At 50.2% G+C, this 27,172-nt stretch overlaps 2 protein-coding genes across 13 annotated transcripts in view; both read left to right on the top strand.

Moving 5' to 3' along the window:
• Positions 1-66: 66 nt before the first annotated feature.
• NCLN (nicalin) lies at positions 67-15,238 on the top strand. Of its 3 annotated transcripts, none has more exons than XM_082780223.1 (16): positions 67-355; positions 2,051-2,241; positions 2,483-2,627; positions 3,222-3,316; positions 3,507-3,587; positions 3,753-3,856; positions 4,286-4,374; positions 4,542-4,681; positions 5,109-5,287; positions 5,499-5,586; positions 5,675-5,713; positions 5,826-5,989; positions 6,597-6,650; positions 6,737-6,815; positions 7,214-7,313; positions 14,687-15,238. In XM_082780223.1, exons 1-15 carry the CDS (start codon positions 175-177, stop codon positions 7,271-7,273), a joined length of 1,689 nt encoding a protein of 562 aa, XP_082636349.1. In that variant the 5' UTR covers positions 67-174; the 3' UTR covers positions 7,274-7,313; positions 14,687-15,238. The 3 variants fall into 3 exon arrangements, with proteins under 3 accessions (XP_082636349.1, XP_082636348.1, XP_082636347.1); XM_082780222.1 differs by lacking the exon at positions 14,687-15,238 and adding an exon at positions 7,500-7,739; XM_082780221.1 differs by lacking the exon at positions 14,687-15,238 and having other exon boundaries at positions 68-355; positions 7,214-7,739.
• A 2,690-nt stretch (positions 15,239-17,928) lies between these two features.
• Positions 17,929-27,172, top strand: part of CELF5 (CUGBP Elav-like family member 5) — a 38,653-nt gene continuing 29,409 nt past the window's right edge. For 9 of the 10 annotated variants that reach the window (XR_014319124.1, XR_014319125.1, XR_014319126.1 and 6 more), the window contains exons 1-2: positions 17,929-18,281; positions 24,706-24,788. Coding sequence is in view for 7 of the 10 variants with exons in the window: in XM_082780227.1 (XP_082636353.1) it covers positions 17,981-18,281; positions 24,706-24,788 (384 nt within the window). In the remaining 3 variants the exon portion in view is untranslated. Of the gene's footprint in view, positions 18,282-20,864; positions 21,044-24,705; positions 24,789-27,172 lie in introns of all 10 variants that reach the window. The other variant, XM_082780231.1, reaches the window with a different exon arrangement.

A 27,172-nucleotide genomic window follows, 5' to 3' on the forward strand; every position in this document is an offset into this window, starting at 1 on the left:
GCTCCCGGCGCCGCCCCCCCCCCAGCCGCCGAACTACAGCTCCCGGCGCACCCCGCGGCCGGGCGGTGCGCGTGGCGTCACGCCGCTCCGTGCGTGTGGCGTGACGTCACGCCGCTCCGTGCCGGGCCGTGCGTGCCGGGGCCGCAGCGGCGGGCGGGGGCCGGGGCCGCGGCGATGCTGGAGGAGGCGGGCGAGGTGCTGGAGTCGGTGCTGAAGGCCTCGTGCCTGCCGCTCAGCTTCCTGCTCTTCGTGCCCGCCGTGCTCCTGCTGCTGGGCCCGCCGCCCGCCGCCGAGGCCGCCCACGAGTTCACGGTGTACCGCATGCAGCAGTACGAGCTGGGCGGGCAGCCCTACGGTGAGGCGGGGCCCGCTCCTCCGCCACGGGGAGGGGGGAGGCGCCGCGGGGTGGGGGGGGGAGGAGGCCTTGTGGGGGTCCCGGCGCGGCTCAGCCTCGCCGCCCGGCCCTGCTCGGTCCCCGCAGGCTCCAGTCCGGGGGCTGAGCCCCGCGCCGCCGCCGCGGGCAGAGCGGCCGCGGCCATCTCGCTCGGCCGGGGGCTGGGCCGCGAGCTCCGCTTTCTTCCCTCGCCCGCGGCTCCGTACCCGGGCCGGTTCCGCTGCGCCTCGTCCGTCCCAGCTGCGCCTCGCGGCTGCAGCGCCGCCTGCTGGGGAGGCCTCCTGCGGTTCTTCCCTCGTGTTGGCCTCGGCCTCCGGTTCTTCTGGTTGTATCTGGCCTGCCGCTTGTGCAAGGCCTTCCCTCGAGTCCGAGCCGTGACCTGCTCTGGGAATCTCGGCAGTGCCGTAACTCTCAGCCCCCACCCCCTCGTCCTTGCCAGCCCAGAACCAAGCGTTTTATCTGAGTCTTCTGCAGACGTTTGTTCTGTATCGGGGCACGCATTCTGCCTGTGAGTGGCTCTTCCGTGGTGGCTGTTCTGTGGCCTAAGTTTCAGACTCCTGATAACAGTTGAGAATTTCAGGCACGTTTATTTTATGCTCAGTCTCTAGATCTTTCAGGGCTTCATAAGATTAAACACCAGCAGAAGTTACGAAATGCAAGCCGTGCCCGCACGCTTTGTGAATACAACAGATTCTACTTCTGAATATCTGAAATTATCTCTGGGTTCTGCCATCACAGTATCTCTGTGTCCACATTTTGAAAGCTCCGTTGTTGAGAACATCACTGAATCACAGTTTGCATTGTTTAGGCATCGTTGTTTGGGGATGATGGAGTAGTTATCCATATTATGAATTGTTCCTGTGGTCTGAGGGGCCTGTAATTAATACTTGTTTGTTTCGTGGAGTGGGAGCTCTGTGTGGAGACTTCAGTGTGCATTACCTCTTTGTGTGTGTGGCCCTCACTGATACCATGCAGTAGAAGTACAAGTCCGTTCTTGGTTTAGCTGATTTGACCTTTGATGAGATCAAACTAGCGTTAGAGTCCTGCTGAGCCACATTTAAACCTAGCTGTTAGTGGCTGCCTGCTTTGGCGTAGTCTGAGATGCCTTCTGGAGGACCTTATCTTACCTTGCCTGTTTATGACCTCAGTGTGATGAAGTCTTCAATGTAGGTGCCAGGATTGCGGGAGAAGAAAGTGGTTCAGAGCATTTTAAATTGTAGGGTAGCTTTGAACATGCCTGCCTATACCAGACGATCTTCTCTTGTGGTCCTCTCTTCCAGAACCCTGGAGCTGCTGGCAAGCTTCTGGCCTGCTGTTGTGTCAAGTACTGTACTGTTACGTGGGTGACTCAAGATACTGAAGTTGAGAGCAGGAGGCAGTTTTGATTTTGTCTGTTACGGAGGCGTTCTGGTGGATGATCGAGAACATCCCTTTGGATGGATGTGGGGTGGCTTTGTTGTGTCCTTTCACAGACAGAAAAGACAGACCTGTTGTCCCCCTTGGACAAGGGGAAGAGATGAACTTAGCTTGCTGCAGGTCCTAGCTGCTCTGAAGTTTGTTGGGCTGTGACCAAGACTGTTTTGAGAAGGAGCTAGGCACAGCAAAGGGGATGTGATGAAATCGCTTCCTAAACCTCCCCCTGCTTTCTCTCCGCAGGCACCAGGAGTGCAGTGCTTAACACGGAGGCCCGCACAGTAGAAGCGGATGTGCTCAGCCGCCGCTGTGTCATGATGCGGCTGGTGGATTTCTCCTATGAGCAGTACCAGAAGGCTCTTCGCCAGTCAGCTGGGGCTGTGGTGATCATCTTGCCACGGTCTATTTCTTCTGTCCCACAGGATGTTGTAAGGGTAAAACAAACAACCAACCAAACCAAAAAAAAACAACAACAATGTTCCCTTTCTCTTCTGGTTGGAGATGTATTTGAGGGGGGGAGGGGAGGTTTGGATTGCTGCAGGACTGAAAGTTCCTGTTGTAATGCATGGCAGATCACATTCTGATTTTGAAACTGACCTTTCTCTCTGATTTTGTTTCTCTGCTCTCTTGCACATTTAGCAGATACTAATTTTTTTGTCTTGCTTAAATCCTCAGCAATTCATGGAGATAGAGCCAGAAATGCTTGCTATGGAAACCATTGTGCCAGTCTACTTTGCAGTGGAAGATGAAGAGCTGCTATCTATCTATGAACAAACACGGGCTGCTTCTGCATCACAAGGATCTGCCTCAGCTGCGGAAGGTGAGTTCTAGTGGGGGAAAAGTTTACAGGAAGACGGTCCTGATCCCACCTGCAGGAGCAATCTTCTGTGTTGTATGCACCACAGTAAGCATTCTGTTGCCTTTATGTTTATTCTGTCTTTGTTAAAGTTCTCTGAGGTCTACTGGAATAAAAACATGGTACAAGAGTGTCTTATTCTGGAAGTGTAGTTGCATGGGAGTGCAACTTCACGCTGTTGCGAGTAAGACAGAAAGCAAGACTCAAGTTGAAAACAACACTGAAGGTGTTAAGTGACTACAGTTGTGGACAAAAGCTGAAGCTTTTTGTCTGACCACAAATCACTTCAGTGCTTCCTTGTGTTCCCCACTACATTATTAGTGGCCTGCTGATCATGATGAGCTTTAAGTCTGTTGGAGAAAAGTTTTTGGTTTAGCTAGTTTGAAACGTGGGGATTTCCGAACAGAATGAAAGTGTAAGGTCACCAGGATCCCACATCGGTACATAAACACAAGTGACAGGGATAAAGTGCCTTAAAACTAATCTCTCCAGTGCTCGGTTAGCAAGGACGATAAAGGGACAAAACTTCCCCAGCTGTACCTGTCTTTTTTGTTCTAGTTTTGCTGCACACTGCAACTGCCAATGGCTTCCAGATGGTGACCAGTGGGGCTCAGAGCAAAGCCATCAATGACTGGCTTATACCCAGCGTAGAGGTGAGTTCTGAATAGATCCAAACTGGAGATACTGGTGTGACGCCACCTTTATGGAGACCTCATCAGGCATTTGGACTAATGGGGGAAGTCAGGGGATTCTCCTCCAGTGTCTGAAGTATCTCAGAACTGAGACCACTGGAGTGTCATGCAAGGGGAGATGCTGAGTGACGCTGATCCCATTCCTCCGCAGGGAAGGCTGACGGGGCTGGGTGGAGAAGATCTACCCACTGTTGTGATAGTTGCGCACTATGATTCCTTCGGAGTGGCCCCAGTGAGTATTTTTTCCTGCAGCTCTCCTCCTGTCTGTACCTTTTTCCCCTGTGGCATCAGACCCTGTTTATTTTTTTTTCTTGGTCTTAAGGACCAGGGGTCTAAGTGGGGCGTGGTGGTGTGTTAAAGGCAGGGTTGCTACTTTGTGTCCCGCTTTGTCCTGCAGTGGCTGTCACATGGTGCTGACTCCAATGGCAGTGGTATTTCAGTGCTGCTGGAACTAGCCAGGCTGTTCTCACGGCTCTACACTTACAGACGAACTCATGCTGGGTAAGCCATTGCCCTCTTCTTGGTTGAATGTATGTAGCTGAGATCAGGTAAAGAAGGGCTTTTTCTCTAGACCCGTAGCAGTCCTTTACTTCCTTCCCTGTTTTGCTGTCTTCCAAGCACAGCAGTTGTTAAAGGCTGAGCTCTTTCCTTTGGTTTCTTTAAGGTAGATCTACATAGCTGTAGGGGCAAGTGGAGGGAATGATGTGAGAACCAGATTCCATCCTCAAGCACTGGGAACTCCTCTACTTTGCCCCTGTCTTGCCACTACCTTCCTATGTGGCACATAGTAAACATTCGTTAATGGGCAGTTTGCCTTGGATGTTGGCTGCTAACTGTTGTGATTTCACCCCACCTCTAAGTCTGAATAAATCAGTTCTGTAACCATGAAGTGTCGTGTGCTAACACTTTCCCGTTGTCTTTGATGGGCAGGTATAACTTACTGTTCTTTGCATCTGGAGGTGGCAAGTTTAATTATCAAGGAACCAAGCGATGGCTGGAAGACAATTTGGACCACACTGGTGAGTTAAGGAGCTGACATTCCAGTATGTTCCCTGGCAAGGCCTCTTAATATCATTGTGATAAGTGTCTCATATGCCAGAATCCTCTTGTGCAGGCCCGTGTGTGTGTCTCTATGAAACTCCGAGCACAAAGCATAGCCTGAAAGTTTTGGATTTTTCCGTTGCAGATTCCAGCCTGTTGCAGGACAATGTAGCGTTTGTTCTCTGCCTTGACACTCTAGGCCGAGGCAATAGCCTTCATCTTCATGTCTCCAAGCCTCCCAAGGAAGGGACCTTACAGCATGCATTTCTGAGAGAACTGGAGCTGGTAATGAAAAGCATGTTGGGCAGGTGGGAACTTGGGACTTAACCATGGGGAGCTGCAGCTCTCTGTGATAGAAAGGGAGTAAGACATCACCAAAGAGTGCGCTGCTGAAATATTTTGTATGTTGCTTCTGGTCACTTGATTTGGAGCGCAAGCATTGTCACACCACAGTGCTGAATGAAGCACGGTAGATGTGCATTTCCTGCCGTGCTTCCTTATAGGTTGTGGCTTGCAAAAGCTACCCAAGTGATTTCTGTAGTGACATTAAAACATCTTTTTAATGACATTAGCTGCATCTTACAGGTCAAGTATATTTACCTTTGGTAGCCAAAAAATAAAAAAGAATTGGGTATAGATGGATTGGACTGTGCAAGATGGGATAGTGCAGTGGGAAGCACAACACCCTTGAATGGCTTGGCCTTTCCCTCAGGTTGTTGCCAGCCAGTTCCCAGAAGTGAAGTTTTCCATGGTGCACAAGAAGATAAACTTGGCTGAGGACATGCTGGCATGGGAACACGAGCGTTTTGCGATCCGACGCTTGCCAGCGTTCACCATCTCCCATTTGGAGAGCCACCGGGACAGTCTGCGCAACAGCATCATGGACAGGAGGTTAGAGGCCTTGGGGAAGGCTGCAGCTGAAATCCCGCCCCTAAAAGCAAATTGGCCTTGTGGTGGTACTGTTCTGACAGTCACAGGACAGGGGAGAAACCGCGGGGAGTTAGGCTCTGGATTAAGTCTTATGCATAATGCAGTTCAAAAGGGTGGTGGCTGGAGGAAGCTGGTCCTATTGACAAGTGCATAATCCCCCCTTTTTCTTTAGGGCACGAGTAGACACTAAGGCACTAACCAGGAATACTAGGATCATTGCTGAGGCTTTGACAAGGGTCATCTACAACTTGACAGACAAGGTAAGAGCTGCCCATCCTGCAGTGCTAGCCAGGCTTGTCCTGCCCAGCCAGCCTTGCTCTCACTGGCAGCCTCTTTTTTCCCTTGCAGGGAGCACCTGCAGATCTGCAGATCTTCACAGATCAGATGGTAAGTACAGCATGTTTTTGTAACCTGTGGAGAGGAGGGATTAGGAGCTTGGGGGAGTTCTGGTCTCAGCACATGTGATGAACTCCCTTTCTTTGGTGATATTTTTCTGCAGCAGATCCAGCAGGAGCAACTTGAGTCAGTGATGGACTGGCTGAGCAGTCAGCCCAGGGCTGCTCAGCTGATTGATAAAGACAGCACCTTTCTCAGCACCTTAGAATATTATATGGGTCGCTACCTGAAAGATGTCAAACAGCATCATGTAAAGGCAGACAAACGGTAAGAAGAGAGATGAAAGAACCAGCTGGGGCATGTAAACTCACCCCTCCCTCCAACGAGTCTTGACTGAGCTGCGGCTTTTCTGATTTCTTGGTATATGGCTAGAAGTGATTGCTTCTTTCTGCTCTCTTGTCAGTTTTGGTTCGTGCTCTGTTTTGCTAGAGAAAGCTCTTTATCATTCAACACAGTAACAAGCCTCAGCAGTTCCCTCCATCTGAAGAGCTTGTTTTTTCCCTACTTTGGTTCCACCCCTTCCGCTCTGAGTGCTGCTTCTCTTTGCAGGAAAGAACTAAGGTCCCTTAGAAAGCTTTCTTTGTGAAGAGGCAGCTTCCTTCCTGTCTAACCTGCTTCAGTTAAGGCAGTTTCATGAACCCAGCAAGGCATTGTCTGTGTGTCTCTTAAACGATCAGCATGTTCAGAATTTCATCCTTGGGCTTCTACCTCTATAAAAAGAAAAACCTGACGACAAAAATAAGTTCCAAACGGTTAGGCGAGATCATACTACCTCTCTGTCGTTGGGTTAACTTACTGGGAGCAGAGGTCTGGGCTGTTCTTTCTGCACTGTCTAGAAATGCAATGTATCCTGAAGAATTTCTGCTTTCCACAGGGACCCAGAGTTTGTTTTCTATGACCAGCTGAAACAGGTGATGAATGCATACAGGTATGGCCCTTGGGCACGTTGGGCTGTGGTCTGTCTCTGTGGCAGTAGCTGTTGTAGCAATTTCATCTGTTCTTTCTTTATCGTAGGGTGAAGCCAGCGATCTTTGACCTCCTCCTGGCTGTCTGTATTGCAGCCTACCTTGGTGTTGCCTACGTTGCAGTGCAGGTAGGAGAAAAGAAGCAGGAAATGAACTTTATTTTCCTCTTAAATCCAATTAGCCACAGTGACTGGGAATCTCAGTGTTTGCTTGGTTCACTGTTATATTCTTGAAACTACTAGCATCAGTGGTACAGATCTGCACAAACATTTTTGTAAGCCACCATTTTCTGTACAACCTCAGTTAACTGGCTTTGTTATAGTAATTCCTTAATTCCTCTTAATTAACAAAGTCCCATTCTGTCCTCACATTGAGAATGCTTGTAGGTGATGCAAACGAGGAATTGCATTTGTGCATTATTACTGTTTTAAGCCTTCTATTAAACTTTCAATCCTTGTGTAGAACAGAGTAATTTTTATTAGAACTTAAAAGGACTCACAGCTACTTATTTTCCTTCCGTTTCCAGCATTTTGGCCTCCTTTACAAGATGATACAGAGATTATCCCTTAAAGCCAAGCAGCAGTGAAGCAACAAATCATGATCCTTACAGCAGCACTGAGCCATCGGTGAGCCCATCAGGAACCTTCTGCCTTCCAGTGAATCCTGCTGTTTCTGTTCCTCTCTCTCCTCTTTACTACTCTAGAGAGGGGAGGAAGGCAGAAAGAAAACGAAATTTCAACTCCTGTGCACCTTTCAGGTGCTTTTTTTCCACTTACTTGCACCATGCCTGTTTTACTTTGCTTTTTTGCAAGGGAGAAGCTCAGACTTCAGACGTTTGTACAGGTTGTTTGAATGATGAACAGCTGATGCTGAGCAGCTTTTATGAGGGTAGAACAAAGTCCAGCACATTCATGGACATACGTGCCGTACAGCCAACTTGGAAGCTGAAACTACAGAGCAGATGTATTACCTCTGCCCAGCAAACAAGGACTCAGAGCACTTGCTTAAAAGAAAAGAAAATGTGCATATGCAAATTAAAGAGAATGCTATTAGTGTGTTTTCTTATGGCACCTCTTCCTTAAGTTCGCTGCCTGGCTTTAGGAATGTGTGCTGAGCAAGCCGTATCTCCAGCAAGCATCTTTTTGCATTTTGTTTAGACAGTGCAATAACTCATTCCCTTTTCAGAGGTGCACTGTAAACAGTTTTGACTGTTATAGAGGGAATGAGGAAAGAGTGTTAGAACGGGTTCCTGCAGTAGGGTTCTTACCAGGACATATTGTCCTGCCTCTATTGGAGGATGCATTTTGCTGTGTACTTGATTTCTCTTAAAGCTTGCCCTTGAACAGTTTGCTGCTGCCACCACTCTGTGCTAAACTCTTGCATGGTTTTTAAGAGGTGTTCTACAGTCCCAAATGCTGCAGGACCATGTTTTGTGGTGTTTCATGTATTTAGTCAAGCTGGTTTTATTAATAGCAAGAGCAGCACAGTTCAAGCTGAGCTCTGGTCAATTATTGTTCCTCAGTTTACGCTTCCAGATGGTCCTGGGTTTTGGGCTGTTTTGCTGTGTCCACCTGCATCTCAGGGTCTCATTTCACATTTTTCAGCTCTGTTATTTCTGAAAACACTGTTCCTGGCCTGCATGTATACACAAATTTCCAAAGTGCTTGTCACTGTCTCCTTTCATACTCTGCCCCTAGTATGTAAAAAGGGAGGCAGGTCACTTGGCTATTAGAAAACAAAACAAACAAACAAACAAAACACACAAGTTTTATGAATGTCATTTTAAAAGTGTCAGTTTTGAGGACTGTAACCATGAGATCCTATCTTGGAACTCACTCTTTTACATTTATACTCGGCCAAGCCTTGTCTGTAGTTAGCTCTCGCTGTCCAGAAGCATTGGCAGTCTCGTTGTGAGTGCTGCGTGAAGCTGTTGAGGGCCAGGTAGACGGTTGCTCCAGCACTGCCGTCATCTGAAGTTTAAGCTTTTCTTGCATTCTGCTGACTGAGAGAAGCAGGATGGTACTTCTAGCCAGGTTCTGGTGAGAGGTGGGTATGCTTTCTGGGCAGTGCTGTACTTCATTTACCCCCAGGTTCTTCTGGAATGTATCAAGATTTTTGACTACAAGTCTTAGGCTGGCTGTAGTTCTAGAGGGTGGACTGAATGAAGACCGCTGTCCTGCCACTCAACAATGTCTCCTTGAGACCTTTCTTTAGTTTGCTTCCTCATATGCAGAAAGCTATGACAAGCTATGTTGACTACTTATTTTTTTTTTCTTTCTTTTAAACAACTGCTTTTATTTAAAGTAGCATTTCTTACAGAGGCTGAAAGCTCTTGTGGATTTGAATGATGGTGTCACTTTTTTTTGTACACAAGGAAAATTAAAGCTGTGCATCCTTGAGTGCACCACACAAGGATGCACAGCTTTTTTTTTTTTTTTTTTTTTAAGGCCACTATACATGTGCCATTGTCTGTAGGGTGGGATGACAAAAGCATGGGTTTCCATCCATCTTTGTTTCTTTTGCTGTAGTCTCTTTGGAGTACCTTTGCCCCATTGTGCATGCTTTCTGCTAATGCATAGCAACTTGTACTTTAAAGGGTCTTTTCTTCTCAAGGAGAGCATGCTATTGTCTGTGGCTCCCTGTAATATCAGCAGGTGGCATGGTATCAAGCACTCCTGAAATATCAGCCCTACAGGAAAACTTGCCTTTTTTCTAGCGTGTTTTTTTTTTAATGCTGTTGAAATATGTCTCTCCGCATGTATGAAGCATTTGTGATGCTTCTCTGCCAAATGAATTTATAATGACTTCAGAAAGTGGTTGCTTGTTCTTGGGTGGCTAGAAGATGAGCTTTGGTTGTGTTCCACTGATCGTTATGCTCTGCACAGAGGGACTGTACGTACTGTGCTCTGGAAAGGTGTAGATCTGGACTGTGTAGGTATAGAACACACATGGTGCAGTGGCTATCTGGAGAGCTTCTCTCTAGGTTCTGAATAAGCTGGAAGTGATACCAGAGGCCTCCCGCTGTATTGTATGTTTCTAGCATGTTACTCTTGGACAGGGTGTGTCCCCTCCAGTCCAGCATATTGCTTAACCAAGCTTAATGAAACTCTATTACTTCAATGGAGAAAAATAAGAAAGCCAAAATTATTAGTGATCCTGCTTCAGCTCAACTTGATGCACTTTCAGTTGCCACTACTTGTAGATTTTAGAGGCAGAACAGGCCCAGAGCATTCCTTCCTTGCAGTGGAGACTATCAACCTTCAGTTTTCCAGCTATGTCCTTGGCAGGGCTGTAGCATTAAAGGAAACGCTTTATCTCCTTGTGGCTTAAACAGTAAAATAACTCTTCTGGTGCAGTGCCAGAAGCCAGTGGCAACTGTGTAAGAGAAAGGTTGAAAGAGGTAAATGGAGAAAGTTCATAAACTTCAGGGGCAGCTGGGACAGTGCGTTGTTCTGTCATGCACGAGGGTAATTTATCCCGTAATCTGGTTAGATGTGTTTCATTATAGTTACCTGACTGCCATAGAAAGTATTTCCTGATAGAGATAAGGGTTTATGCTTCTGATCAAAGTGTGTATATGTTGAAACATTCTATACTCAAATCTGAGATAGTCAAATTCCAACTTTATCGTAGCTGCAACAGAGTGCCCATCCTGGGAGTGAACTTAGTTCCAATGTTGCTATGTTTCCTTTGGGAAGTTGACAGAGAAGCATGTAAATAGCCCCTACTATTCTGCTAGGTTTTAAAAGAACAAGAATAATGGTGCTGATGCATACTGCAGCACATCCCATTCCTCCTGTTACCAACATGACACACAGAGGCAGAAATGCAGCAGCTGTTCTGGTACAATAAAGTTCACCACATTACACAGGAGCTCTGTGTAGCAGATCCTCGCACCCCTAATTTTACCTATCCTTTTATCATGAGTTTCCTTGGTCTGGAAGGAAGAAGCATGAAAGTACACGTCCGCATATACACAACTAGCTAGCAGTTACCTTCCTAGCCATAAATCAGTATTCTTTACTATCTGACTTACTTCACCTGTTGTACTGATGCTGTCAAAGTGTGTGGTTTGCAGAAATTTGCGTTTCCAACAGGATTTAAACACTGAAGCTGTTTCATTCTTTCTGTCTACTTCTCTCCCCCCTACCTGAGGCACTAGGGATTACATGTGAGTAGTTTGGACTCCTGTAATTTATCTCCCAAATCAGAGAGGTTCCCTGCTATGAGATAAGTACTGCTGTGCAATATGAGTTCCACCCTTGTACTCACAGAGTGCTAAGAGGAAGGACCTTGAAGTCAAAATGGATCTAGGTACCCCGCTACCTGTGGCTGGAAGAGTAACTACAATCTATTTTAAACCTTTAAAATCACAACTACCCCCAAATTATTGTGGGCATTGGGTTTGGGTGATTTTTTTGTTGTTGTTTTGTTTCTGTTTTTTAAATCACACTTGCTCATGTTCATAACACAAACCAAAACAGAGCTGCTCCAACACCTCATGGCCAAGCTTTTAAGCATATTTAAGAGCTGTGCAGTTTGACTTCCTGATCTGAAATAATGGGGGTGCTACCATGTGTCCCAGTAGATTGGGCCTCTGGGTGTTGAAGTGTGGACTCTTTCTTGCTCCCTTTGATTTGCTTAGTTTTCACTTGTAGTTATTGGATAGCAACTTCAAAAGTTGTAATCTGAAAATCTGAAACGTTTGCAGCTCAGGAAAAAGTGTTGATTTATCTAGTAATGTTAACTCATTTATCTCTCGTGTGTCCTCAAGAACAAATGTATATTGAGGTGAATATTTAAAAACTAATAGCAGAGTCAATTCAGTTTATTAACATTTTTCTGATTATAAATGTAATGGTATCTAAGTATTTTAGCATTTTTCATTTCCTTCTTTGTCCCTTTTTCATTTGGAAAAATAAACCAAGTGTGAGTAGGTTTGACGAACGGATTTGTTGGAGAACAATGCGGTGCTGGAAGCTTAAAAAGCTGGGCTATATACAAAAGGGGGGGGGGAACGGACCCCCTGCAGAAAGAGAGGACACGCACGTGCTTAGGGGCAGGCGGCCGGCATCCCTTCTACGCTGCCACCAGTAACAGAGTTTGTCAGAAAACCTTACAGAGCCCGAGCCAGCTGCCGGCACCCCGAAGCGAGCAAATCCCCGGTTCCCGGCTGTTCCGAGGCAGCTCGGCGGGGCGAGGGCCGGCCCGCTCCGTGGGGCAGCTGAGCGGGAGGCCGCCGCGCCCGATCCCTGCGGCCGTCCGGGGGGGCTCCGCCTGCTGCGGCCCCTCCGCCCCCGGGCCGAGCCCCGGCCCCGCCGGCCGGGCCCCTCGGCGGCCGCTGCAGCGGGGCGCCCCAGGCCGGCCCCTCCCGGCGGCCCGGGGACGGGCGGCTGCGGGCGCTGCGCTCCGCCGGGGGCGAGAGGGGCCGGGCCGGGCGCTGCCGGCGGGGAGAGCGGGGTCGAGCGGCCCGGGGGAGGACGGGGGGGGGGAGGTCACCGCGGCCACCGCCCCGGGGCGCGGGGGGAGCCGCCCGGCCGCCGCTTCACCGCCGGGGGCGGCCCCGGGCCCGGCCTCCCTCGGGTCGTGGGGGGGCGCCCGGTAGCCGCGGTGCGCGCTGGCTACGGGACGAAGGGCTGCGGCTCCTTCCCCGTGGTTGTTGCAGCTGGTGGTCCCTCTTTCTAGACAAGAAAGAAAGAAGGAAAGAAAGAGATGTCTTCTAAGGCAGAGAAAAGGCCAAAAAATGAGGCCAGACCTCTGGGGGTGACAGCAAAGCCCCAGGGTTAAGACAGCGAAGAAGAGGGTACTCAGGGCCTGGCTCCAGAATGCACCTTCCTGCCCCTCGTACGGGGCTCCCCGCCGGCACCTCCTGTGCTGGGACGGAGTGTTTCCTAGCTGGGCTGACTTCCTGGGGCGCACCTTGGCTGCCTGCTGTTCCTCCATCACTCCTCCTGCTGTGAATAACCCAGAGCCTGTCAGGCTGCAGAGGAGCTCGTCATGGGGCTGGGCTTAATGCTGGTTCTGTACACCTGCAGACTGGGAAGATGCGATACGTCCGAGTGTCCTGCTTCAAGGGGAAGGTCCTCGTGGACATCAGGGAGTTCTATGTGGACAAGGAGGGAGACATGAAGCTGGGGAGGAAAGGTACAGCTACCTTCTTTAGGCAGTGGTTCTGCCTCTGGCTTAGCATTGCCTTCTCAGCACTAGGGAGATCTGTGTGTGCCACGCTGAGCGGCTGGGGTGCTGAGCAAACAGCTCAGAGCGTTTAGAGCTTTCTCAGTGTGTGGCAAAAGCTGAAGAAAGCACAAAGCAGGGGTGAGTACAAGCCTCTGGTGAGATCTCGAGGTTGGCGTGACTACTATGAGGAGAGGTGCTGGCAGCTGCTGTGAAGGACTCTGGTTCCACCTCTCATCAACAGTCCCTTCTTGGGCTGTTGGCAGGGGCAGAACTGTGTGGTGGAGGAGGCTGAAATCACTGCCTCTGCTGCCTACTAGTCCTAGTGTCCTACTGCTAACAGACAAACTTCTCTTTTGGTATTGATGATGCTGAGGACAGAAAGGTGGCATTTTGTAGGTTTGCCTGTAATCCAATGGTGGAGCTGTGTTTGGCAAGGAGAGCCTCTCAGAAACAAATCCATCCTTCCCCTTCCGCATGGAGGTGGAAATGTTAAGACTCTCCTGGATCCCTGCTGAGACTTCCATGTCACTGGGTTAGGTGTGCCTTTTCCTGGCAATTTGATGATGCGATAGAGTGGCACAACTTGGTGGCTCGTTGCAGCAGTGCAACCTGAGCAGGCAATGCAAGCAAAGGGAGCTGCAACAAAGAAAACACATTTTTCTTCAGAGCTCTTTAACTGATGAGTCACTGTTTAGTGTAGGCCTTTTGCTTTGAGACTTTGACGATGACTTGCCAGCTTGCCTTAAAGTTCACGGGCTCCAGGCTGTTAGGTCACTCTTCTCTCTTGCCACGTGTGCTGTAGCACTCAGCAAAGATTCAGATAATGTGGGATTCCTTGAGGAACCTTTTGGCCCTTGCTATTGATTTTTGTGTCAAGGCAGATGACTTTCAGCTTGGTTTGCTTCATAACCACTAAACGTGTTTTTCCTTACAGAAATTAATTTTCTTCAGAGAAGTTAAAGCTATGAATTACTCACAAAGAGGAAACTGTTTACGCTGTAATGAAAGTTGGAAGCAGAGCCATGAAGGCTTTCTGTGCCTTTGGAGCAGAGAAGGAAAGGAGCATTGTGGGCTCCTTCCAGGCTGGAAGAAGCACAGCTGCAAAATAAGACACAAGACCTGTTAGAACAGAAATCGTGAAGAAATATTCTTCATTTAAGTAATTCCTCTGCTATTTTTTTTCAGTTCTTGGCCCCTGACTTTTATCTAGAGAAATTAATAAAGCTCAGGCCCTAGTTCTTTAATGTACTTCTTAACAGATCCAAAAGGAACAAGCTAGTAATATCTTGCTGGAACGCACTCAGCAATTCCACCACCATCTTTGTTTCCTAATGGAGATGAAGACCTTATCTCTACTGGATCTAAAAAGAAGCCAATTCTTCTCTAGTGTTGAAGCTATAGTACCAATTTCTTGTTAGCAGCAGGCTTTCTAAATAGAGCTACAGCCGGCACTCCCTTTGGGCAGTGGAAAGGATGGCGTCTGAACTGGGTGAAGCAAGACTTTCCTAGAATCCCTTTCCAGCTCATATCAGTGGGTATTCTTCTAGGGAACAGACTCTAAGGGGCTGTGGGACTCCCTGAAAAGCAACCTGAGCTTACGTTCTCACATTGTGCTTCTGTGATAGCACTGGGTGCTTCTTGATGCGGATGCTGAAGCACAGATACAACTGCCATGCTCAGAAGGCTACCTCTGTTTCTGGTCTGGGCCTCTATCTCAGATTTCAACTTTCCTTTTGCAGCTAATCTGAAGGAGCCAGTATGGGGGCGCTACTTGGTGCTTACCCCTTACCAGCTCTGAAACCTCTCTTTCCTCTATTTCTAGGGATCGCCCTGTCTGCAGAACAGTGGAACCGGCTGAAGGAAATCATTCCTCACATTGATGCTGCAGTCAAGATATTCTAAGATGAAGAATGTTGGACACCTTCAATCAGTTTCTTTCCCTTTGAATGCACTGAGAATCCTAGGGCCAAGAATTCCTGCCTGGAGTTTTTCCCTCACCTGGCTGGGGCTTTGTCATTGAGGCGGTGGTAATGCTGAAAAGGCCAGAGACTCTTCTTATTTTCAAGAAGTAGCTTGTAATGAGCAGGTGGAACCAGAGTCACTGCTGTGAAGTAAGACTGAAGCACTTCTGGTCTCAAGCAGCCTTGAGGTCTGTGCCAGTGAGGGAACCATTACTCCAGCCTGGCTTTCCAGGGGTGGATGGCTGGCAGTCTGCCCTGTGGAGTGCTTTGACTGCTCCGCATCTGTTACTGTCTTCCACTTGGTTGGGTGTTGAGTAAGATGGCTTTTGTATACTTCATGTTGGCATCTTCTGTGTTTCTTCCACATGCTGTTTTGGCTATTCCAAGTACTTTCTGTGTTTGCGTGACTTTTTCTTTTTTTTGAGTGCAGCAGTTGTTATACTTCAGCAACTGGTTTGTTTGTAGAGGTTGAATATGTACAATAAATGTGCTTGCATTGTAAGAAGGAGAGGTAGCGTTTCACAGGCTGGCAACTTAACTCCTTGTTTCAGGCACCGTTCTTTGTAGGTTGCTATTGTATTTCTCTTTTAAGAGAGTGCTCTTTAGTGTTTATTCTTATGACAGAGTCCCAATAATCCTGCAGTCAGACGGCAGTCTACTCCAGGCCATGGGAAAGGCAAGCTAGAATGTAAATCATTCAAAGGAGCTTGTAAGTAGGAGGCTTATTAAACAGAGGGGAATTAAAAGCCTAAGATGGAAAGAGGAAAAATTACAAGCTATGGAAAGAGTAGAAAGAGGGTGTTTTCTCCTTGAGCTCTGAACAGTTCACACTCTGATATCGGCTGTGGCAAGCACAGCCTTCCTCAGCAAGACTTTTCCAGACTTTGCAACAGCTTGCGTCTTCCATCTATTTTAGGTTCTTCCCTTGCCCTGGTTTCCATAGTATCCGAATACTTCCTACTCTTAAATATATCCATCTGACACTTGCAACACCTCAGTGAAGTAGGAGGTACTAAGGCCCTTGCTCTGTAGAGGTGCTGGGGCTGCAACAGCTCAGGGTTGTGTGGAAGATGCGGGGTAGAGCTGTGAATTGAAAATAAGCTTTCCTAAATGCTGAGCTTGTAACTGCTGAACTTTTGCTAGGGAGAGCAAGAGAGCAAAAAAAATCTTTCCCCATAAAATTGTCTCTTAACTAAATTTTGAAGGGCTTGGTCCTGTAGCTGCATGGGTGGGGTGGAAATGGGCAGACTTAATGACTGAGGCATTCCCCTCTGATCCTGCGTTCAGCTAGTCTCTAGCTCAGCGTTGTATTTCTTTGACTCCAGTAGTGAGAGAGCACCAGTGTACTACACTGGCACAGAGGCAGGTTGTTTATGCTGCAAGCTTATTCCCAGGGAGTATCACTGATATAATGCCATAATACACTCTTCAGAGGCTAAATGTAATGGGAAGATAAAGAACTTTGTAAACTTTCGTAAAGTCATGAAATAGTTAATTTTTGGTTTGTCGGAAAGTTAAAATGTTAAAAAGTTAATACGAGATTCATTGGATATCTGTTACCCCAACCAAAAGTAACCAACGAAGTCTTGGTAAATGAGAGGATGAACGGTTACAGCGGTAAGTTGTATTCTTTTGCTTGTCTTTCTCTTACACTGTCAATCTGTTTTGGAGCAGTTTTCTCTGCAGAACCTCTTACTCCAGAGCAGAAACCTTCAAGTGACACGAAGGAACTGATATTTTCTTCAGATACCAAACTATTGCTGGGGTATATTCAGACTTTTTTTGTAAAATCAGGCATAACATCTGGGCAGTATTTGAGCTGTGTGAGCTAGTACGTAGGGCACTGTGGGGAGAGGGCAGGAAGGAGGAAGGATAGGATGTGAGGAGCAGGCACGAGGGGAATTTGAGTTGGGCTTCTGTGTTTGGGAGCACGGAGCTGTTGTTGCACCGGGTGCATGTGTTGGATAGCAGGTCCCTCCTCCTCTGCCCACTGCTTCCATCCACCCTCAGGATCCAGGACAAGAGTACTGGGAGCTGCTGGCAGAGATGCAGAGCAAGGTGGAGGAGAGAGGCCACACTGTGCCTGCACCCTGCTCCTTTGTTAAGCCTTGGGCCTGGGCTGCATCCCTGCGACTGCACCGGCGAGGGCAGCCGTTCCTCATGGGGCAAAAGCCTCGGGTGTCGGGTGCCTGAGCATCACCCTGGTGTAGCAGAGATGGGAGCAATGATGAGAAGGCCTGAGCCACCTGAATGTGCTTCTTAGACAGCTAATGTCCTCTGCTGCCTCACAGCATCTGTGTGAGCTGGAGAAGCTGGTGGGAGAGCAGTCCCCGTGGTGATGCAAGGAGGCAGATCTGCCCCTGGCAGCAACAATGGCTGCTGAAACAAGCACGTGCCAGCTGCTTCAGACCATCCACTGCAGCCTGAACAGGACCTGGCTGGAAATACTGCTGCCAGGCTGCGGGTAGCAGCTGAGCTTTCCAGGAGCAGGGGGCTTTTGTCTGGGTCGGCATGGGACAGAGGGACCTGGCCAGGGGTTGTCAGGAAGGGGCCGGGGGGGGGCTGTTGCAGCTCAGCCTCGGGACAGGTGCTCGGGGTGGTGCTCGCTGCCCCGCTGCGCTCGGGCAATTTTCTGCTTCAAGCAGTTGCTTTGCCTCCAGTCCCCCGTGCCGAGGCAGCGAGGGGAAGGGGGCTCACTGCCGATTTCCGAAGACGAGCGCGGAGGCAGGGGGTCGCGGCCCGCCTCCCCCGCCGGCAGCACGGAGCGAGCTCCCCTTCCGCCGGGAACGGCGCCGCCTCGTTCCCCGAGAGCCCGGGGCAGGCCGTCCCGGGAGCGGCCCCGGCTCCTGCGGGAGCTCCTGCCGAGAGCCCCGGGCCCGCCCGCGGCTGCCGGGAGCTCTCCTGCGGGCTGCGGGGGCTGGGCCCGGGGGCTGCGGGCGGAGCAGGGCCCCCCGGTTCCTCCGCGGCAGCCGCCCGCAGCCGCGCGGCTCCCTCGGCCGAGGGGCCCCGGCCCCGCGCCGCCGCCGCCGCGGGCCCGCAGGGGTCGCTGCCGAGCGCTCCTTTGTGGCGCCGCGGCGGCGGCGCTGGCGGCGGGGCCGTTCCCAGCCGCGCTGCCTCCCCCGGCCGCCCGCCCGCAGCCGCGCCGGGCGCGGGGCATGGCCAGACTCCGCGAGGGCGAGGCGAGGAGGCAGCCGCCGCCGCCGCCGCTCCCGCCCGCCCCGCCGCCGCCGCCGCCGCCGCCGCCGCCGCCGCGCCGAGCCTCCCCCATGAGCAGCAGCGGCGGCGCGGAGCCCCCCGCGCAGCCCGGCGGCATGAAGGACCTGGACGCCATCAAGCTGTTCGTGGGGCAGATCCCGCGCAACCTGGAGGAGAAGGACCTGAAGCCGCTCTTCGAGCAGTTCGGCAAGATCTACGAGCTCACCGTGCTCAAGGACCGCTACACCGGCATGCACAAGGGTGAGCGGCCGCCGCCGGCTCCCCGCGCCCCAGTTCTGCCCCCGCGCCCCCGTCCCCGGGGCTCGGCGCCCCCCGCCCGCTGCTCCGGGGGCGGCCCCGAGCCCCGAACCCCGGTCCGGCCCGCGCCGCCTCCCTCCCGCCGGGCCCCTGGAGGCCCCGACGACCCCCGGCGCCCCGGAGCGGGGCCGCCGTGACAAAAGCGCCGCCGAGCGGGCCGGGGTCGCCGAGGCCCGCACCGGGAGCCCTCGGAGGAGCCCTCGGGAAAGGGGCGGCAGCGCTCGCCGTGCCCTCGGACCCCCTTCCCGGCCGCGGTACGGTGCCACGGAGCCGAAGTCTGCGTGACAAAGAATGGAAGCGGCCAGAGCTGCCGCTCACGGGGGCGGCTGGCAGAGAGAAGGGGCCTTCCAGAGCACTGGGTCGCTGGGAGAGCTTTAGTGTATGCTGGAAAGTTTGAGGAGGTTGTTTAGCTACCTTCATTGTTGCGTCTGAAAGCTGTATTTTGAATAGCTGTCGTGTTCAGTATGTCAGCTCCCTCTGTGGAGCAGTTCCAGCCCACCCGTAGCAGGCGTTCAGGATCTTGGGATCGCTGCTGCTCCAGCAATGAATGGGAATTCACAGAGCCCGCTTGCTATGAGATCTGATAGAGCGATCTCAGCACCGCTGCCTGGTACGCGCAGAGCCTGCAGGTAACCTACAGTAAGTGCCCGTACAGCTGTCAGCGCTTGGCCTGGGCCTCTGTGCCTTAAGATGATTTGTGATGGGGCTGTGTGGCAGTGCCCACCAGAGGGGGGGGAGTTGCATTCAGTCCTGATGCCTTTGGTTTCATGTTGTGGTGAAAACTTAAAAAAAAAAAAAAAAAACCAACAACAGACAAAATGCAAAAAAACAACCCAAATTGTGGGTGCCATGGCTAGTCCAGTACTTCCAAACTGAGCAGAGAGAGAAGGGGACGACAGAAAAATGAGTTAATTTCCAAACAAAAAGTCAAATCTAGCCCCAGCATAAAAGGACAAAGTTCCTCACTGAAGCCTGTCAGAGTTGGGCTGGCTTGAATTTAGCTGAAGAAGCAAGTCTGACTTGGGACTGGAGAACCAAAATGTCGTGTGCTCGCGTGTTGGTGTGTGTGTGGGACCGAGCCTGAACCTGGTACCGTCTGACAGCGAGCAGCCAGGTTCCAAACCCAGCAGGAAGAGAATGGGCCCAAGGCAAGAGGTGATCACACGTTTCATTGCGGTTGCTTATTTAGTACAGGCTGTGTGCTCTGAGGTCGTGCTCCAGGCAGGAGGCAGATTCTGGAGATGGGGATTTAGAGGGGGCAGCACTGGTATTAGCTGCATCGGTGTGAGAGGAACTTGCTAAATGCAGGGTTCATGCAGCAAAATAAATGTTCCTTTGGTTTTGATGTTTTTGAGTGGGTGCGGGTGTTGGTCAGGCATTGTTCTCTGTTCTGGCTAGAGAAGGCCATTCGGATGTGCAGGTTCTTCTGGTGGCTGCTGTACAGCCATCTCCACACATCTTCCATTTCTTTTGGTCCCTCTGTTTTGTACAAATGGAAAGATTGGGATTCCTTTCCTGCTGGCTTGGGTTATGTGCAGACCCTCAGCCTGGTTTGGGACTCAGCCATGCATGTCATTCCTCCATAAGGATGTGGAGGGGTTTAATATCCAGTGAACAAGTTCAACCCACAGTCCAGGCATCTCTGGCCCCAGTCTTCCCCTCCCATCTTACTGGGTCTCAGTGCAGCCTGCATGCAAGAAGGCTAAGCTGGCGAGGAGCTGCTCTGCTCCCCGTGGTATCAGCAGGCCTGCAGGGTGCCGGCAGGAGGGGAAGCACTGTCACAGGGCCTGGTCAGGGCTTCGCAGCCCCTGGGCTGTGGAAGGCTTTGGCAAATCTTACACACTCATCCCTGCACCATACAGAATCTTTCTGGGGCAGTTGAAACAGCAGATTAAGTTTTCTTTCCCCCCATTCCCTGATCTGCAGCAAGGAGTGATTGAGAGCTTGCGTGCATCTTCCATCTGCTTTTTCTTTTTCTTTTACAAAATGGGGAAAAACACTTGTCTGAGAAGCCAGCACTACCAGTAAAGACCAACAACTCCTCTTGCAATCCCTTGCAGCTTAACACTGGGAGTTGAGCAGCTCCTCCCGTCCCCAGGAAGGACGGAAAGATGGAAAGGGCTGGCTGGGGGCACGAAGGTGTGAATTGGACTGTGGAGTCCGAGAGCTGTCCCCTGTGGACTGCCTTGTACATGGGCTGAGAACTGAAGAATCCTCTGGAGGTGGAGGAAGATCTTACAGGTGTAGCAGAAACAAACAGAGGTATGAAGTGGCTTTGTTAGTGCCTGACTGTTAATGGCCTCAGGAACCTGGCTATTGGTAGTTGATGCTATTCCAGTCTCCTAATAGCATTCATGAGGCAGTGTTTCTGTTTATGTTAATCACAGATGTATTTGCATTTTAATGGCTGTGTTTCTCGTAAAGCTAATATTTTCACGTAAAGAAGAGGGAGGCATTTGAACAGGCTTCTGCAATGGGTCAGAGGAGACTGATCAGGGAGAATCAAGTGAAAATTTTTGGCCTCAGGTTCCAGGATTGGGCAGAATGCAGTTCCTACAAGAGTGTCTGCTGTGCTCTCCTGCATGGATTTCCTTGCAGTGCCACGAGAGAGGAAGCCGAGAGACTCCGTAGTATGAGATATGGAACTGAACTGCTGGGAAATCGCAGTGGCAGGAGCAACCCTCTCACAGGGCATCTGGGGACAGGTGGGTGACTTCTCCAAAGGGCAAGGATGCAATAACAATCTCAGTGTCCTGTGCCTCGCTAGCAGCTGAATTTTGACTCGGCTTCTGTAGGCTTGTAGATAAGCTCCCTGCTGACACCCTGCTTCCCTTGCTGAAGTATTTGACGAGATTTTAAATGCTAAGTTGAATCTGGAAAGCCCTCTCTTCTGCAAACTGACAGCCTTTTCTTACTCAAGGCTTTAGACTGCTGATGTCTAGAGTAATGCTTAGGATCTGAAGGGACTGCAAATCCCAGAGTCAATGTGTGGTTTGTAGGGAGAGTCTGGCACATACTATCTTTTTGCTGCGATGTCTTGCAAGTGGAGCAAGGCTGGGTTTTGCTTGCAGGGAGCTGAAAACCCTTCTGGAGCGGGTGGGAGTAGGATGGGTAGGTAATAGTGTGAGGCACCTTGACCCACACACAGCCTTCGGAGGGCAGCACCCACGCAAACCATGCAGCCTCTTCTGGAGTCAGCCAAAGGCAGCGTACCCCATCGCCTCTTGAAAGCGGAAGCAAAATGTGATCACAGTGCAGGTCTGTCCATCTAGGTAGTAGCTCATTCTGGGAGGCCTGGCACCGATGCGTGGTGTAGTCCCAAGATGGAGCCTGTAATTCATGGGACACCACCTGCGTTCAGTTACAGGTGATAGACATACACCCAAGCACACAGCCAGGGAAGACCTGTGGAGTGGGTTCCCTGCTGACTTTTGAGTCCTGTTTTCTTTCAGTGTTCAGCCTCCTTAAATTCCAGCCCTCTGGTTGTTTTTGCTGTCTTCCATGATTTTTCCTGTGCTGCAGGCTGGCAGACAAGTCCCTGAAGGCCGGCAACTGGTAAAGTCCATCCTCCCTGTCCGTTTATCTTTTTGCAAGATTTTAATGAATTTTTCCATTTTAATGAACTAATTACTCATGGTCACATGCACAGAGGAGCTGAGGGAGGGCAGGTGCCAGAGGATGGCAGAGCAGAGTATTGTCACTAACAAACACTCGTGCTGGAGGACAGGGTGACTTCCTGTGCAGTATCTGTGCAGTAGCAGCATGCTGTGTCTCTTGTTTCAAAGGGAGCTGACAACCTACACCAGGATTTTCAGTTGGATGGTCTGTGTTTGACGTCTGGGAAGGTGGGAAAGGCATTTCCTGGCTGGTAGCTCTTTGGAAGGCTTTTGTGATCCTTTGGAGCAGCCCCTGGTGCTGTTTCTGCTGCCAAAGGATGGCTGGCAAAGTCCAGGGGCTCTCTGCCTCATCCTTTTCCCTCTTGCATGTTGTGGAGCCTTTGGCGACTTACGGCATAGCTGGTGAGTGGGCGTCAGACCTGTCGTGCCGTGTGTTCCACTGTGAACCAGCACTCAGCCCCCGGTGGGTTTGGTCAGGCTCCCCAGCTCTGTCTGATGCAGCGAGTGCTGGAGCTGGTGGATTCGCTGTTTCAGAGGCCAAGGCTCCGCTCTCTCTGTTTCTGTCTGGCGTGAGCATGTTGGAAACAGCCGGTGATTCTGAAGGTCCTGGCAGCCCCAGGCATTTCTAACACTGTCTCAGCAGGCACAACGGGCCGGGCGTTACAAGTGCCCAGGGTGGCGTGAGCCTGTCGGCCAGTGACCTGAATTTGCTGTTAACTAAAGCAGGAAACGTGGAAGTGAGAGTGGCTTGGGCCCTGTTGCAGCTCTGTGGATGTCTTCCCACTGTTGAGTAGATTGCTGATAAAAGAAGGGCACTCTTCTCTGTGTCTGGGTGGCTCTGTCAGGCTGAGGCAAGGATGTTGTCATCATTATGTGTGGATGTGGTACCAATTCATACAAATCTGATAAATTGCTAATTCACAGCTCCTGACTTGAGAGTTTTATGTGCTAAATCTCACCTTGATTATCTCAGTGCAGCAGCTGGAAGCAAGCAGGCCAGCATCTGTGTTTGGAACTATGGTGACCGGGCCTCCAAATCTGTTAAAAATGGGCTTGGTCTCTCTGGTTATACAGGTGCTTTTGAGGCTTTTCCTCATGCTTGACATCACGGCTGTCTGAGAGGGGAGAGAGAAAGCAAAGGGGTGCTTCTCCCTCATGGTAGGGCTAGCTGCCTCTGCTATGAGAAGTAAAGTTTACCTGCATGTTCTCTGTTCCTGTTGCATTTGTTAAATTAGCTGGTGATCCCATATTTGCCTTGGTGCAGCATTCTCAGTTCAAAACCTGTCCAATAAGGAGCTTTAATGATTTGTTTGAAATATCTAATACTCCTGTGCTGTTTGTGGAGGGGGGATTCTAGCAGGAGCTGTGAGGACAGGTAAGAATTGCTCAGCTGCAGCGACTGATGGGAGCTGGGGTAAAAGAATAACATAATCTTGTTGCCGTGGATTGGCATTGTCCTGAGCAGCTGGCTTCCCCATGGCCTAAAAATGTTCTGTACCATGGAGCTCCTCTGAGGCGGGGGGAGAGATCCAGGCAGGCTTTCTCCTGTCTTCACTACTGGATCCAAAGGGAGCTGAAGAGGCTTTGGAGAACGTCAAGCAAGGCATGAGAAAGCGAGGGCAAAAGAGCAGGCTTCTCTGGGCTCTAACGATGCCTCTGCAACCCTGACACAACTGTATCCATGCTGACATTCGGTAACAAGCTGAAGGGACGTGTCTTGCCTTTGCTTAGGATGTGAAATGCCACAGGGAGTTGGAGGGGTGTGAATGAGGGGGTCAGATGTGTTCTAGCATTTGAGTTTATTCTCCAGCGCTTTGCCCAGCCTCATCTGAAACAACTCAAGTGACAGAGCTCCTGGCACCTCCCAGGGGAGATCATTCCACAGTCTAATAAATCCTCCCTCTGCTAGGAAATGTTTCTTGATAACCAGCCAACTTTTTCCTTTGTTTGGTTTCATTTGATTGTTCTTAGCATCAGAGCACCCAAAGATGATTTTTTCCTGGAGGGACTACAGTTCCTCCCCTACCGCGATAGTTCCAGTTTTAGGCTAAGGTGTTGGGTCAGATCTTGCCATGGGTACGTATACTGATGTGTGCACACACTGTATAGGTGTAAGTATGGCACAGAGAGCCAAGCCTCTCCTTCTGTGGCTTTCTGTGATTGCCTGGATCTGGATTGTGGCTCTTTGTATTAGCCTAAAATCTTGGATGCTTTTCCACTTTTCTTGGTTATTTTGTTTGGTATCAGTAATCATAGTGGTCCCTGCATCCCTTCCGATCTTTGTCTTTTGGGCTGTTTCTCCCACAGGTAATGTTAGCCTGCATTTTGTTCTCCTGTTGTTTCTCACCTTTCTCAACACCAGTTTCGAACTTAGTTCATTCACTGGGACCAGTTTCCACAACTTAAACAGACCTTGGACGAGGCCTGTAAGACCTTTACTGTTTCTTTGCCTGTTTCCCTAGAGTTGGCGATACATCCAGACTCGGTAATGTGTGCCCCTTTAATCAGCAAACTTCTCCCTCTCCATCCACTAAGATGCTAACTAAAATAAGAAAGCAGTCAAGGTTCACGTGAGGGCTGTCCTGCGCACTTCACCTTAGCAGAACAGTTGGGATGCAGGTCTGCTGGAACAGGCCAGCATGTGTGTAGTTCATGTACCTTGGTCACCTGCTGTTACCAAAGAGAAACAATGCATTGGTTTGCATCTGCAACTGCACATCTAACTTGATGCTTACTGTGTCCAACTGCAGGTTGTGCATTCCTCACATACTGTGCCAGAGACTCTGCCATCAAAGCCCAGACAGCATTACACGAACAGAAGACTTTGCCAGGGGTAAGTCCCAGTGAATTGTGCCTGGAGCTCATACTGTGGGCTGGCAAACAGGGGGTTGTGGGGGAGGGAGCGAGGGTGGAAAATGGCTTGTGAAAAAGGAGTATGGTTTGAGGGTTAGAACAGGGAGGGGAGAGCCAAAGCACAGAGCTGCTCTTCAGAGCTGCTGCTTTTTATCTGCCTTGCCAAGGCTGCCCCATGTAAGTCCAGCCAAGCCTGTTTCTGTGCTGCTCTTTGGTCTCTGTGGTCTGATGTGGCTTCTCCAGCTATCTGTTGCTGGCACTAAGGAGCTTTGATGCTTTGGGGTGCAGTGCATGTGCCCAGCAAGGTACCAGCCCCTTTTCTTCCAGGTGTGCTGAGCTACCTGTGGCTTATTCCTGAGTCCTCCTCACTCTACAGCTGGTGTTGGGAGCAAAGTACAGTTGGGATCCCAGGCGATGAGGTAGAGTGGATCAGGCCCCTCATTGCAGGCAAGCCTTCTGCTTCCCTGGGACCTGCTGGCACAGTGAGAGGAGCTTTTGAGTTGTTGCCATTCCCGCTTCGGTGTGCCGTGAGGGCTTTGGCTGGGCAGTTCCCCTGCTGTGCTGAGGGGGCTGAGCACATGCATTGGAGAGATTCATTTGTAGCTGAGTAGGTGGAGGCACTGGATACTTGGAGACAGAAGCTCACAGGAGGCCCTGAGTGCTCAAGGCAACGGGATAATTAATGTAAACCAGGGGTCTCTGGAGAGGGGGGAAGGAATTATCAACCATAACATTTCCTCTTTTGTCTTGGTCTAGACAGCTTCCCTTACCTCTCCCAGCGCCCCTCCACACACAAATATTTTCATGTTTGTTTACTTGTACTCCCTTTTTGCATGGGCCTGTGTTGGCATTTGAGGGCTGGACAAAGAACCTAACTTGACTACCACTTAACCTAAACCAGTAAAGATTCTGTTACCTCAAGGCAGCAAGGGGGAAGCCTACAGGTTACAAGGTACTCAAATACTAATTGAGTTAATTTTGTGAGAGGGAAAAGACCAGCCGTTGAGCTAAAGCAATGTAATCTTCTGTGTGTGGTGGTCCTGGGCAGTCTTATAACAAGTTGAAGGTTGGAGGAGCAGCGTGATGAGTCCTGAAACAGTGCTGTAACACACTGGGGAAGAGATGGGTACGTCCCTGTCTCGTATCAGTAGAGGGACCCTGACAGATTATTCCTGTGAGGCTTGGGGGATTCAAGGCAATCTCAGTTTTGTTGCATGTCTACATTCGGAATTAGTTGTGTGTTTCACTATGTTCTTTATTATTTGTCCTGCATGGGGTGGTATTTAAAGCAGCAATGCAAAGCACATTTATCTGGGATGTGGTGATCTAAAGGCTTTTTATGTTATGGGAGACGTAAGAAACTGCTTATCAAGTGGTAAGAGGTGTATGCTAGCTAAGTGCTTTCAAACATGTGAGTCTTTAGACAGTTAATGAGTAATGTCCTGTAATTAAGCTTCATGATTAAGATGAAGATGAGCTGTGCTGTATTTGGATCTGCCTTTTTTCAGGCTGACAATATACCACTTCACATTTAATTTCTCTTTTGGGAATTCCCTGTGTGACCAAGAAGGTAGGATTCTCTTTGGTCATTTAAGTGGTTGTTCAGAGATGCTTACTACCAGGATAAATCAGATGTCCATCCTGATGTGGGTAGAGTTGATTTTAGCATGGACATGGGTTGCTTGACCTGAGGTAGCTTCCAGTTTACCCCCCCTTTTGTAAGGTGTTGGTGTACTCAGGGCATAAAGCGAGAAGACTGTCAGCTGGGTATTGCATTATCTGAAACTTGTGTTCAGAGTACAAAACACCTGTGTTGCCGTCAGAGCTGGTGAATTGCCATCAGGCCAGTTATGAAGTAACAAATGCGTGCAGATCTTTTCTTGGGGAAGGAATGATGGAGCTTCCTAGAAAAGAGAGGTGAAGGTTGTCATCACTGAATAAGCAGAAGTGTCTGATCACCCAGCCTTGCTAAGGAGTTTAAAAGGATGCTAAAGATCTCTGCCCGTGCTGACAGCTGGGGAGATCAGGAAGAATGCTCAGCCTCTTGGCTGTGCAGACAGGGAGCCTGTTCCCAGACACCGTGGTGTGGGCCCTTGGATGGGGCCAGCAACTTGTGAACCTGAAGGGTTCACACACCAAAGGAGTGCTGTGCAGCAAGGCAGGTTTGCCCAGAACCCTGCTGGTAGGCGCAACAAGCTACAAGGAGCAGCGACCCATGCTGTGCACCGTGCACAGTGCCAACCTCACAGCCAATTCCCTGCCCAGCAGCTGCCTCCCTGCCCTGCAGAGTGCTCTTGGCATCGTGCACATGGAAAGGTCCTGCTTTGTGCTCCCTGAGGGTGGCTTGGGGAACTGCACAGTTAA

The sequence above is a fragment of the Aythya marila genome, assembly GCF_965140915.1.
Source record: "Aythya marila genome assembly, chromosome: 27".
Lineage (NCBI taxonomy): Eukaryota > Metazoa > Chordata > Aves > Anseriformes > Anatidae > Aythya > Aythya marila.

Excerpts from the sequence above, each read along its gene's own strand:
- NCLN (XM_082780223.1), top strand. The coding sequence starts at position 175 with ATGCTGGAGGAGGCGGGCGAGGTGCTGGAGTCGGTGCTGAAGGCCTCG. Across the intron at positions 356-2,050 it reads GCTGGGCGGGCAGCCCTACG|GCACCAGGAGTGCAGTGCTT; the intron begins GTGAGGCGGGGC and ends TTCTCTCCGCAG. Across the intron at positions 3,317-3,506 it reads GGCTTATACCCAGCGTAGAG|GGAAGGCTGACGGGGCTGGG; the intron begins GTGAGTTCTGAA and ends ATTCCTCCGCAG.